Raw genomic sequence first — 14842 nt, 5'->3', positions numbered from 1 at the left:
TCAAAACAAATAACTACACATACATTCACAGCCATATATAACATATGTATATACATACCAACATATATATATACAAAAATAGTTGGCATGCGCTGCGTCCATAGCGTAGGGGCTTGTGCCCTAGGGGTGTCTCCACAGCTGAAGAGTGTGAAAAAGCGTGCGTTTATAGGTGAATCTTACCTTCTTGTGCGCCCAAGCAGCACACACACACACACACTGACAAATAAATGTAGATATATATTATATACATAGGTATGTATGTATCACCGTGGCGCGTCTGGCTGCTCATCGCCGTCCTCTTGTTGCATGCGGAAAATGCCGATGAGTAATTGCAGAGTGCGCGCGTTTTTCTTCGTTCTTTTGCACGTCTGTTGGCTGGAACGCGCAGACGGACAGACACGCACCTACACACAATATTTACACACACACACACACATACTTATATCCGCTAACAACCATAAACACCTACCCATTTACCACGATTTGCCGTGATTGTTTTTGTTTCTTGTCATTTGTTGTTGTTGTTGTTTTTCTTGTGATTTCAACATTTGACTCAATTGAATATACACAGTTAATTTCTAACTCATTGCTCGTAACTCTTATTCATAATTGTGAGGGAGACTCAAGCCGGCCCGCAAGTAAGCGTGTCGCGCTGACTAACGCGTCGCTTATTGGCATCTGTACGAGTGTGTGTGTGTGTGCGTGTGTGTAAACGCTGCATGCCGGCGTTAACAAGCTCATAAGAGAGTCGGCATTCAAATGTTTTTAGTTAGTTCATATAAAGACTGCGAAACGTAAGCAACGCTATTATTAAGTATTAAATCGACAAATGAGCAACACGCAGCTCGGAGCAAAATAAAAATAATAATTTAAATTAATAATAATTGAAACGAACGAAATAAGTATTAAGTAAAGATTATAATAAATTATTAACACGTTATTAAAAGTCAATTGAAAGGCGCTGTGAAAATAATAGTAATAAAAATTAATATAATTATTTTTAAGCTCGTTATTAATTTATTTATTGCGAAGCACGTGTTATAACGGAATTTATTGTCCCGAATACGTAATTTGGCTGTGTAAAACGCACGTGTGTATACAAAAGTATTCGAAAAAAACGGAAATATTTAAAAAATCGCAAAAACTTCACTTGCTATTGCAACAAATCAGCTGTCAAAGAGCAGCACAAGTGAGAGAGAGAAGCAGCGAATTGGCTTCCAGTGCAAGGGCACTAACTAACAGTATTTTTTATAAGAGGCAAAAGGTAAGAATGAAGGAATGTTGAAAAAAAATTAAATTAAATTAAATTTTAATAAAAATTAAATTAAATTAAATTAAAAACAAAAAAAATAAATAAATAAAATTAAAAATTGTTATGAAAAAAGTATTATGTGCGGTGTTTAAATTAATAAATTAATTATTTTTAAAACAATTAATATGAAAAATGTTTAAATATAAATAAAATAATATGAAATATTTCTAAACTACAAATATTTGGCGAGGTGCTGTGAGTTCAGAATGTTTTAAAAAATTTTAAAATTTAGAAAATAGTACAAAATACACATATTTTTGGAAAATCTTCCAATAAGTTTTTTCCCATTTTTAATATTTTTGAAAAGCACTTTTTTTATTTATTTCTCTTTCATATATTATAAAAAATACAAATTTAAATTAATTGCTTTAGAATAATTAAATAAATTTTTCAAATTAAAATTAAGTTTTTATGAAAAAAAAACGTAAAATATCCCGAAGATAATATTAATGTATGCTAAAAAAATATATTTAACGAAAATAATGGTCTTAAAATATTAAAATAAAAACTAATCAAAATTAAAATAAAATTTTTATGAAAAATTATAATTTTTTTTTTAATTAAATGATAAATAAAGAATTTAAAAAATATTTTTAGAAAAAAAATATAAAAACACGTAAATGAAAATTAGTGGTTTTTAGTGGAATAGTTGATTGCCGTAAAATAATTATTTAATAAAAAAACTAATAAATTAATTAAGAAAAATTATTTTAATTAAAGAAATTAATTTAATTTAATAAAAATTGTATTCCAAAAATTATAATTTTGCACAAAAAAGAAAAAATCCAGAAATTTCTCGAAAAAAAGAACAACAAACATACACATACCAACAACAGCACTCATTATTATGTCGTCATAGCTGCAAAGCATAAATGAATATGGGTCAACATTTAACCTGTGTCTTTAAAAAAAGACTAATAATAAAAATTGAAATCAAAAGAAATGAAAACCCAAGAAAAAACAAGCATTGAAGGGTAACTTCAAAACAATAACGACCTTTCATTCCATTTTAATGACAAAGACATGGTTATTATAAGCTTGGTGGCTTACGCCTACGAGCGTGTGTCAACGCGCGCTCACACACACACACACACACATACATGCGCACCTGCACAGCCATGCAGGTACGTCATCAACATGTTTTATAGCCACTTTTTGGCACGCCATCGCAGACACGTTGAGCGTTTGGCGCGCAAGCGTACCGCAAGCGAAATCCCCAAAATGTTTTATGCCAAACCATTTACATATATGCACATTATATATACATACATATATGTATGTATGTACATGAAAATGTTGCTGGTCATTATGAGCTACCGCATTAGACGCAACTTATAATTTGCAGACACTAAACAATCCGGCATGGCTACACACAACTACGAATGTATGTGTGCGTGTGTGGAATTTCTGCATTTTTCACTGACAGCTGAGCCGCGTGCAACTGTTGCTGTTTAGTGAGTGCTGTTGACTTCGTCCTCGTTTTTGTTATTGTTGCAGCGCATGCGCCACACGTTGTTTTAGGCCTTTGAATGACACTTGTTTACAGCATTTTGTTGTTGTTGTTGTTGTGTGTGCTGCCTGCCTACCGTTTAGGTTGCAACTACTAGTTTAGTATCGTAATATGTTAATATTGCTGCCTTGCAGGCATTTTGCAATATTAATTAACATATTTGTAGGATTTATTGCCGGCGATAAGTTGTTGTAAATGTCAACTAGGGAGATTTTTTATTTTTGTTTCGTTTAAGAAGATACAACAGCAACTGGTTTGTTTAGTTGAGTTATGCTTTATGGGTTGCGTAAAACATAAACAAATGCGATAAAATTAAAAGAAAATTAAAAAATTAAAAAAATAAATAAATATTAAAATAAAAAAATATGAAAAATATACAAAAATATACAAAAATATTATAAAAATATAAAATATAAATAAATATTACAAATAAAAATTATAAAAATGTAATAGAAAAGAAAATTTAAAAAAAATTGAAATTAACGAAGATTAAAATTTTTAACCCTAAATTTGTGTACTAATAAAATACTTTCATAAATGTATTTTAAACTATTATTATAACTATTAAAAATTAAAAATAATAAGAAAAAAATATTTTTAAAAAATTTAATATATGTACATATTAAAAATATTTTTTTTTTCTAAAATATTTAAATTTTTTTTTTATTATTTTTGTTTATGTAAAATTAAAATTTTTCATTAACATTAAAAAAAATATTATATGTATTTAAAAATTAAATTAAAATATTTTAAATATACATACATATGTATATTACAATCATATCTTAAGTCAAACGTATAAAAAATAATTGATCAAAAATATATTAATTTAAAACGTATTCAGATTCAGGTTATAAAACTAAAAAATGTTTAAACACAAATTTTTCTTCCAAATTTTAAGATAACAATAAAAATATATTTTTTTTATTTAAATGAAATAATAATTTAAAATAATATTTTAAATTAAAAAAAAATATTTTTTCAAAAATAAAATAATTTTCATTTAAATAAAAATAAAAAAAAAAAAATATTTTCTTCCAAATTTTAAGATAACAATAAAAATATTTTTTTATTTAAATAATTTTCAATGAAATAATAATAATTTTGAAAAAAAATTTATTGTATTATTTTTTACCAAATTAATTAATAATTAATAAAAATTATAATTTTTATTTAATTTCAGCAAATAACAAACGACCACAAAATGGCTAAAACAAGCGCCACGCAAACACAGCAAGGCCAACGAACCAAACAGTTAACAACATTAACAGTATTCATGTTAACAGTGTTAACAGTATTAACACAAATGCCTGCAAACAGTGCAGCGGCCGCCATACAAGCCGCTAACATGCACACCGCAGCCACCGCCGACAACAACGTCCGACCAGCAGCATTAGCGGTTATAAACGCCGCCGAGGCGCTTAGCAATCAACAAAGCGCCGTCTTTCAACAATTACTCGACAGCACGGCAGGTGCGGCACAACGCGGACGACGAAAGCGACTGCGCAAGCGCCACAACGACGAAATGCGCCTGAGTCGCTTAGCAAGCGTGACAAACGAGGCTGAAGCGCCACTTGAGTGGATGAATGCATGCGGGTATGTGCAGGAGGAGAATGCCGAGCCGAGCATACAGCATATGATGGCCAAAAAGGAAGCAGTACGAACGCTGCGGAAGGCGCTGCGTTCGGAGAATACAACTGTAAATGCACTACATACGATAAACATCGACGATATGGCCAGTTGGCGCAAGCATAGTAGGAAATATAAATTTCTGCCAACACTGAATCGAACAGCCAAAGTGAGTATTTGTATATTCTTGTGAATTAATTGAGAAAAACATAATTATTCATGCACAAAAATGTGAAAATATTGCACGTCATACAATCAATTGATTACTGCGAAACTTACGAAGCGCATTCTGCAAAATTAGTTTATTTTTTTAACAACGGCAAGCAACGCAAATAACAGTGAGCGCATAAATGCAAAATGTATGTAAACAGTATGCCTGTGATATGAAGCACTTTCGTTGCGCTGCTGACCGATTTTAAGCTGAACGCGCGCCCTGCATGCGCCGCGCTTTCCAATTAAACCAGCCATCCATCCATCCATCGAAGCAACCAGCTGAGCAGCCGAACGGCCAGCTGTGCGCTTGGCGTTCGCTGAAAGCTCGCGCCAACTGTGACAATCATTTACTACTTAATAAGCAAATTATACGAACCCGTGTGCACATGCATACAAACACGCTTCCTCTAGTTTAGTTTAGCCTCTTTTTTCTTTTTTTCGTTATTGCGTGACGTAGTGACGTATTGTATTCGCATACACACATACATGCAGACCAACAAGCCGATGACTAATGCAAAAGTTTAGTCACTTCGTATCGGCGTATGCACGACCGCAGACCGCTAGACACTGAAATTCATCCAAATATACATATACGAGTATATGTATGTATGTATGTGATATATACTTATATGTGTGTGCGTACAACTGTTGAAATGTATATCACAGTGTGCTGGTGCGCGCTTTTATCACAGCATATAAGGCACTCGCTTGTTTTGAGTTGCTTGTTGTGTTTTTGGCGCTCGTATGCCATGGAGCTTGGGTCTGCTTGTCTATCACTTAGCAGCCGCTTTTGTTATGGTTTTTTGCTGTTGTTGTTTTTTAACGAAACGCTGATTGTTAGCTTCAAACTATATTTAGCGCTTAGCATTTGCTTTTGTTGTTATTATTCTTTTTTATTTATTCTTTCTTCACGTACTTTTGTACTGACGAAGCTTTGCTTGCCGAAAGTCGGAGGCTCGCACGCTTATCACCTATCAAATTTCACTTTGGATTTTCCCCGACAATTGGATTTATTATTTGTTTTCAGGTGTGAATAGAATGGATTTTCCCAAACATTTCGCAAAATGACTATTGCGGGAAGTTGAGTCAGTATACAATGACAGGGTTTCACATAGAAAATATGAAAGAAGAATTTAAACAAGAAAAAATTAAAACTTTGGTTGCGCCGAATCTACTATAGAATACTCTTCACAAGTAAAAATGTTCCCATAAACTGGCTCGATTTCGATTGGCAGCAGGTATGGGATATAGCAGACCGATCCGAACAATATGACCAATTTCGTGAACATATTTTGTTATAGAAATAAGTTTTCCATACAAAAAGTTGAATTTGTATGGCGGCTCTGCGGTACAGAGATCCGACAATGGCGATTTCGATCAATAAGCAACTCTTTGAGCAGAAAAGAACGTTTGCAAAATTTCCAAACGATAACTCAAAAATATTTTCCTCTAAAGCTTAAGAAAGATTTTTTTCATGGAACATTTTATCAAAAAATTGTTTCTTAAGAAAAATTAGTCATAGTTATTAGCATCAGTAATCCCATTACAAATAAACCTTTAAAGCTCACACATATTAAAAACCCTACAATAAACCGCCAACTAATCATTACCCTCCACCTTCTCTTCCATTACAGATCGAACTCCATCACTGGCATCGCGCCATGCAGAAATTTGTCGCCAGCTTCGCCGAACTGGGTGTGAAACAATATCGTTGGGATCGTAAAAATCTGCAAGTGGTCAGCGCCACCACACACGAACTGAACGCACTGTTACTCAGCGCGCGGCGTACACTCTGCGAAGTGGAATCCGCCATACACGCTGTAAATCCGCAAGCGAAAATACGCACCGTTTCGCGCACCGAAATGCAAAAGAAGCTGAATTTCTATTCGAACGATCAGGCACGTGTCGACAAGCAAGGCGTGGACGCGAAAGATTTGCGTTTCGCCAAACAACGTTACAACAAATACTTGCAACATATGTTGCAAATTGTGCGGCGTCAAATGCTGGCGACGCGTAAGCGGGTGGGCAACCGAGCAACAGCCAAGTCCATAGCCAGCTACAGTGACGAGAGCAACTACAGTCACTGGTTGGATCTGGCCGATTTGGAGGGCTACGACACCTCTGCGCAGGCGTCGTACGGCATGAGCGATGAGTTGCCGCTGGCAGCGTGAGCGCATAACACATAATCGTGTTAGTGTATTAGTTGTATAATGAATTTATCCCAGTATGTGCCATTAATAGTGTAACTAAAAGAAGCTATGCCTGCTGTAGCCTTTATGAAGGCTGGTGAAAGCGCGTGTCGGCTCGGCTGTTGTATTATACCGAAATACGGACGTCCAATACTTAAACATACCACTAAGTTTAATTAGTTTTAAGCGCACACAATTCCTAGTGATAGGCTAGAGTTCCTCAAAGTATGCATCACATTACTTATTTATTTATTTATTTATTGCATTCATTTAGGCGTTTAAGCGCATTTTACATAAAAACGAAAAATATTTATTGAAATCATGTCCAACCCCCATTTAGCAGCTAAGTTGTTCATATTTATTGTTGTAATTCAATTTTTGTACACACTTAATTTATAAATTATGTATGTAAGTAGTTAGCTCACTCAACAAATTGTAGCTTATTTTTAACGCAATGATATTATGTATGTATGTATTAAAAGAAATTTTGTGCTTGTGCTAAATAGTTAGTGTGCATTAATGCCTACTGTGATTAATTAGCTGCTTAATGTAATATTTATTTATTTTAATACATAGCTGTACATACATACATAAGTAGTTAGTTTTTTTCAAATTGTTACCAGCACACCCAGTGTAAGAGCCTGAATTGGCGCTTTTTGGGAATTAAAACAAACAAAAAACTACGAAATCAACTGATTTTTAATTTTCTCTCAATAAATCCATTGGGAAACCTAATGTTGCCGAGATCACAAGCTTCAGGCTTCAAAAAGTCCGTTATCATGGCTCAATAATGGTCGCCATTGAAGGTTACGTTCTCACCGGCATCACTTTTGAAGAAATATGGACCCATTATTCCACCGGCTCACAGACCATACCAAACTGTTTTTATTTTTCTGAATGAAATGTTAGCTCTTGAGTCTCTTTAGGTTGCACTTCGTCCCAAATGCGGCAATTTTGCTTGTCTACAGCCCATTGAGCCGAAAAAAGGTACCAACGCTGAACAATGATTGACTCGAAAACGGCGGATCTTCTTGAAACTTTCCAAGAGCGCATAGAGTGATGCGATGTCGTGGAAAAGTCGAGCGGCTTCTGGAGATTCCAAGCAAAGCCATTTCTTCTTCACCTGACCATTCCAACGTAGTGGCGGCCTCCCTCCTCCTCAGCTTTCCTCGGTGAGTTCTGCATCGTTTACTCTCAGTCCTGAAGTGTTTTCATCCATCCGGACAACAGCGCAGCCGCGGCCTTTTAATTCGCTGAACTATGTCACTATCGTCGTATATCTCATTACAGCTTATCGTTTAATTGAATGCGATAATCGTCGTGGCCAATGTGCAAAGTACCATAAGTCTTCCGCAGATCCTTTCTTCAGACAAAATAATCTTTCGATTTACATGCGATCTCTAACGGCTTTAAGAAATGGTTCTTCAATCAATTCCATAACAAGTACATTATACCACGCACTCCTTCCTCTTCCCGACCACAGATCACCAGTTAACTTTTTTTCCTTTCATTTTTGTTATTTTATTTTTCGTTTGCAAGGCGTTCCAAGCCATTATGATTTTTGTTTTATTTTCAAAACTTATCTTGGTCTGTTCGTGCAGCTGCACTTTAAAAATAAAATATTTAAAATAATCATTTAAATATTTAGTAAGTTATTTTTAAAGTAATAGGCTATCGATATATGCAAAAAAAGTATAAAATTTTTATTTTGGAATTTTACAAAAACTTTGTACTGAATCTTAGGCATCATATTTATGAAATTGTTATTTACGAATGCGGCAGATTGCATGTAAGTAAGACGCTTTAGCTCTTAAGTGTAGAAATATTGTAATAAGAAATCTTGTTATTGCCTATAAATTTTTATATTTACATAATAAACACTTGTAAATTCTATTACAAAGCAATTAAAATGTGTCACACTTCAAGCGAGCTACCGATCACATGGGAGGCATATGAACAAGTTGCTCGTGGTAAGTTAACTAATCGCTCATGAATGTAAAATATCAATATTATTAAACGTAATCACATAAAGCTGGTAAAGACAGTGGTCACAAAGTGCTCTAGCGAGATTAAATTCTGTATTAATGAATGAGTGGGCTAAGTAAATATTTGCTTGATATAGCTATATCAAATTGCTTGCCAGTTATTTATTTTGCTGTCTGCATGACATTTAAGGGTTAAGAGCATAACTGTCAGACAATTTATCGCCGCTTTCAGTACTAAATAAGTAAAATACAAAATGTGTTGTGTCTTCTTTTAATAATTTGAATTTAAAAACTGTTTTTGCATATTTGAAAGGCGAGTATTTGAAATAGAAACAAGAATAGAGGCTATTGAAGGTCGCTTTCCTCTTCTATTATGTTTTTTCAATATGACAGTTGATATAATATTCAATTTGGCACATGATGAACGTCGTTAGAGTAGACATCCTTTGCCTTTCTTAACTAGAAGAAGTAGAACCGCAACCACTTTTCCTGAATAAAATAGCATCGAAAGGAATGTGTAGGCTAAATTGCACTCCAACAAATGCAGGTCCCACTGACAATAGGCTTGTTTGAGTTGCAAAATATATTACGTGAAGTCATAGAATATTAAATATATGTGCAGTCGAATTTATGTATATTTCAGACTCTTTAAACAATTAATAAAAAATATTTACTCTTTCTTAACTTTGCTTAACAAACATACAATATACCACCCCTTCGAAACTAAAATATAATATAAATATATATTTATCTCATACCCTCTGGTGATGTTCCCGGCTAAAACACTTATTGCAGTCATGAACCCGCTTGTAAAGACCGTAAATAATATACGTTCTTTGTTTGTAAGTAAATTTATCGTAAATATGCAGAGACACACACCTTTTTCCCGTCGTTTTCGGCAATAATTGGTTCACGTCAGCGATAATGGAAACTGGTCGAATAATATTGTATAAAGCGAATGAGTATAACGTGAGAAATGAGAATAATATAAAGCCAATAAGCATTAAGTGATAACTGAGAATTTATTAATTTAAAAGACTAACATATCATGGTTTGTGAGTGGAAAAGAGCACTCGAATGGTGCCTGCTCGCAAGCGGCCACTCTTAGGCATTATCAGACTCTATAAGAGGTGCTGATATAAAAGTTTATAAATTGGTATTTAGTAAAATTAACATGAATATGCAGTGATACGGAACCATTCACCAAAATTTAGTACTACACTTCATTTTGTAACATTTTATAGCTATAAAAAAGCAAGGAGAAGGGAAATTTCATAAGTATATTTTCCAACATTACAGATTATACTTGGCTCTCTGAGGAAAACTTACCACTATGCACTCTATAAAAATTTTAGTCGAAATATACCAGCTTTACCGTAAACCTACATACATATTTATTTTATAGGACATCCGTTAAAGGATATTTTAAACAACTACAAGCTTTCAGATAATGAATTCAGCTTTCTAAAAGCTCATTTATGTCATTCATGTGTATGTAAATTTTATTATAATCGGGCAGTTACTTTTGTATATAGTGTTCCAAAACATTTCACGGCGCAATGAGAGAAACCAGCTAAAAACTGAGTTAGCAGGTCGATATCTTTAATTGACACATTTGCCAGAGAATTTATGTGGTTGCGAGGCTAGTTGAAATCCAAGGGATTGCCCGTCCGTCCGTGCAAGCGATAATTAAGATATCTTGATGAATTTTGAAATATGTGATTGGCATTGCATTAAGCGGAATCGGAAGTGCATTGCTCACATTTAGGTAAAAATCATATCTTCGAAATTACTCGACCACTTTCAATGAAGTATAGCGCATTATCCTGTGGCGAAAATGGACAAAGTCAACACGATTTAACATTCCACTGTCACTTTACAGCTCTTAAATCAAGCACCAAAGAGGTTATCAAAACTTGCCACAGTTAAGATGTTTATGATGCGAGCTGATGGTCGACAATTGTAAATGACAACTGCCCAAGTCTCCAGAGATTTGAATAACGGATATATACATACTAAAGGCTGACAGAAAATGGACAGCAGCCTATAAGATACGTTATTCAAATTTAAAGGCAATATTTTTCCCTAGCCTGCATAAACCCAACATAAAGATCTTTGGACTACCGAATATATTGGTCAATATGTAAGTTATCTTAATGAAATTCAGAGAGCGTCTCTTTAATAAACGTGTGTTCTTTTGTTGTCGCGGAAAAGATGATTCGACCAACGGAAGGTTTCAAGACCGGAGCATACTCTTTTAGAACCATAAGTGGTGATCTCGTGGATGATATTCAAAGCATACTGAAGTTATGGAGTGAAGAAGAAGAAGTCTCCAGCAATGAAAGTATAACATCTGGAGACGGCGTAGTCACTTCAGTAATCGATGACGATGGAATAAATTTATCATTACCTTACTATGATGAACAACATAACGGCACGGTCTGATGGATTACCGGCCATGCTATTCAAATACGGCGGCGAAGAACTGAGAAGGTGCATGCATCAGGTTCTTCGCAAAATATGGACGGCTGAAAGCATGCTCGGCGATTGAAACCTATGTGTGCTCTGCCCAATCCACAAAAACCCACAAATTGCGCCAATTACCGTGGGATAAACCTCCTTAATATTGCTTATTTGGTTTCATCGAACGTAGTGTGTGGAAGACTGAAGCCAACCGTCAACAAACTGATTGGACCTTATCAGTGTGGCTTTAAGCCAGAAAAATCATCATCTGACCAAATATTCACCATGCGCCAAATCCTCTTCCACACCATCTGTTCGTCGATTTTAAAGCCGCCTTCAACGGCACGAAAAGCTTATCGCAGCTACGTTACCACACTTTTGTGACTACGTTTTTACAAATGATTCAGGTCTTTTGGTATGGCAATGCATTTATACGATTTATACCCAAAACATTAAACAAAGACCTGTCAAACACACTTTAATTGACTTACGAAGAATAAACTGTGCAGAAACATTAGAAAATGTTGTACGAATACAATACTAAGTGATAAAATATTATCGATTTGCTTTGCGCGCACAGTTTAAATGGACCAGTCCGGGTACTGGTTGATAAAAAGGTCGGAAAAGATATCCGATGTAAGTGATAGTTGCGCAATGGAAATTTCAACTCACTATGTGCCAGTCTTCTGCTAAGTGGAAATATAAACATTTAATTAAAAGATTTATCAAAAGACTAAAGCTACTACAACCACAAACCTTTGTTGTGCTGAATAATTTTAATTACAAATATTTAATGTTAAATAGTATTAACTGTGATATATGTATATGCATGCGTATGGCATACAAGCTCTATTTATTCTAAGATCACGTGGGATTTCAGACATGGTGTAAAGAGAAATCACATGTGACAGTATGCTTTGACAGCTTTCACACTTACCTAGGCATCTGCAGCTATTTATTACCAAAATCAGTGTTCGGTTCGAAAATTTTTTATTTTGTTCAGCGATGAGGCTCATTTCTGGTTGAATGGCTACGTAAATAAGCAAAATTGCCGCATTTGGGGTGAAGAGCAACCAGAAGCCGTTCAAGAACTGCCCATGCATCCCGAAAAATGCACTGTTTGGTGTGGTTTGTACGCTGGTGGAATCATTGGACCGTATTTTTTCAAAGATGCTGTTGGACGCAACGTTACGGTGAATGGCGATCGCTATCGTTCGATGCTAACAAACTTTTTGTTGCCAAAAATGGAAGAACTGAACTTGGTTGACATGTGGTTTCAACAAGATGGCGCTACATGCCACACAGCTCGCGATTCTATGGCCATTTTGAGGGAAAACTTCGGACAACAATTCATCTCAAGAAATGGACCCGTAAGTTGGCCACCAAGATCATGCGATTTAACGCCTTTAGACTATTTTTTGTGGGGCTACGTCAAGTCTAAAGTCTACAGAAATAAGCCAGCAACTATTCCAGCTTTGGAAGACAACATTTCCGAAGAAATTCGGGCTATTCCGGCCGAAATGCTCGAAAAAGTTGCCCAAAATTGGACTTTCCGAATGGACCACCTAAGACGCAGCCGCGGTCAACATTTAAATGAAATTATCTTCAAAAAGTAAATGTCATGAACCAATCTAACGTTTCAAATAAAGAACCGATGAGATTTTGCAAATTTTATGCGTTTTTTTTTTTTAAAAAGTTATCAAGCTCTTAAAAAATCACCCTTTACATATATGCATGCGTATGGCATACAAGCTCTATTTATTCTAAGCTGTGCGAATATATACAGGAAGTATTGAGAAATCACATGTAACAGTTTTATCCTTCTTAACAGCTTTCACACTTACCTAGGCATCTGCAGCTATTTATAAGGACTCGTGTGCACATTTCAATCTTTTGTATTTGCATAAATGTATATACCATTTGTACGCATAGATGTGTCACACTCCATAAGCTGTAGAAAAACGTATGTACCCAATAGCAAAAACAGCTATGCATAAAAATTTTAATTTTACACTCAAGTGCCCAGGAAATTGCTGGCACAACTTAAATAGCTAATAAGATTTCTGAATATTTATATTTCATGTACTCTCTTTCACGATAATTTCATTACGTCATTTCAATAGCTTGATTAATTTTGGATTTAAGATGAAGGTCTCTTTGCAACATGACAACCATCAAATTTCAACTTAAATATTTGTATAAATGTATTTTCGAGCGTTAGCAATGGCGAATCGAACAAGCTATTCTAATTACAAACAAGTAAGGAAAGGCTAAGCTCGGGTGCAGCCGAACAGTCTAACTTGTAAGAATCAAACCAGAGAAATACATTAAGGTGTAAAACGCCAACCCGAGGAATGGAATTCAAGCAGTTTTATATACATATACTATAACTCATGTTCCCTAGGTTTCTTTAAGGTACCTCACATATAATTGCCAATCACCGGATGTTCGAAAATTTTTATATTAGGTATATGGAGGCTCAGGGAAGTATAGTCCCGATTCAACCCATTTTCGATACACAGAGTTACTATTTTCAGGAAAGCATTCTCTCTGAATTTGAATTGTATATCGCATACATTGGCCGATAACTTCGTTCAAAAGTCAACTAAAGATTCTGGGGTCCGCATATTCGGTACCCCTAGGTAACTGAACAATTTTTGCTAAATTCGAATAATTTTTGGTCACAAGTTGGAATACTATTAAGACAAAGTTTTATTTGGCTATATCATTTGCTTCTTGATTTGTGCACTGCAAAGTGAAAGAATCAAATGAGATTTAAAATTGTGCTTTTTGGGATGTAGGCGTGGTGATAATCCAATTTCGCAATTTTATTGCACATTTAGTAGCTTTGACTTGTTTGCTTCTTATTGGACTACTTCAAGCTTAAAGGCTAGTACTACTCCAAAAAAGACCTGTTAAATACCACTTCTCAAGTACGCACATTCACTCCAAGTTGTAGTTTTCTAAAATGTGGGAACTTCATGTAATATACGAGCCAGCTTGTGTTTGATTTTGATGAATTAGTTTACGGGTTACGCCTGTCACCATCAACGATTAATCAAATCATTTGCTTGGCCACAGAGTAAAAGTGATTCTACTTGCTTACCTTTAATTTCAACAGTTAACACTTGTACATAGCTACCATACCCATATACAAATATGTAATACATATGTATATATATAAAGCGAGTAAACTTATATATATACCACATATATCTATGAAAAGGGTTGCATTTAATTAAATATCACCAAGCAATAAGAAGCTAAAGGAACTGTTTGTGTGTAAAAATTCAAGGTTATTCCCACTTGAAATGTAATAAACAACCCTTACAACAAAAACTTAACTAGCTGCTCTTCACTTAACGCGCCAATAGCTATTGTCTTATCGACTTTCACTTACGCTGATGACAGTTACTCAATAAATTTGATTATCCTAATTACCCCTAGCGCCTTCGACCCAATTATTGTCGTTAATCATAATTTAGTGTATAATCTTACTATCAAGTTTCCATTCGACAACTGAAAGATTTAGTTAAACCTA

The 14842-nt window shown here is 34.7% G+C and overlaps 1 protein-coding gene across 1 annotated transcript; it reads left to right on the top strand.

Moving 5' to 3' along the window:
* Positions 1-783: 783 nt before the first annotated feature.
* Positions 784-7535, top strand: LOC105223641 (uncharacterized). Its single transcript, XM_019989352.3, has 3 exons — positions 784-1264; positions 4006-4620; positions 6299-7535. The coding sequence occupies exons 2-3, from the start codon at positions 4027-4029 to the stop codon at positions 6833-6835; spliced, it is 1131 nt and encodes a 376-aa protein (XP_019844911.2). The 5' UTR covers positions 784-1264; positions 4006-4026; the 3' UTR covers positions 6836-7535.
* Positions 7536-14842: the final 7307 nt, after the last annotated feature.

Source organism: Bactrocera dorsalis, chromosome 4 (assembly GCF_023373825.1).
Source record: "Bactrocera dorsalis isolate Fly_Bdor chromosome 4, ASM2337382v1, whole genome shotgun sequence".
Lineage (NCBI taxonomy): Eukaryota > Metazoa > Arthropoda > Insecta > Diptera > Tephritidae > Bactrocera > Bactrocera dorsalis.
Note: the sequence above shows the minus strand (reverse complement) of the source record. Positions and strands in the feature narration are given on the sequence as shown.

What these genes read in the sequence shown, in the direction of transcription:
- LOC105223641 (XM_019989352.3), top strand. Translation starts at nt 4,027, where the DNA reads ATGGCTAAAACAAGCGCCACGCAAACACAGCAAGGCCAACGAACCAAA. An exon ending in CACTGAATCGAACAGCCAAA is followed by an intron (nt 4,621 to 6,298) that starts GTGAGTATTTGT and finishes CTTCCATTACAG; the next exon opens with ATCGAACTCCATCACTGGCA.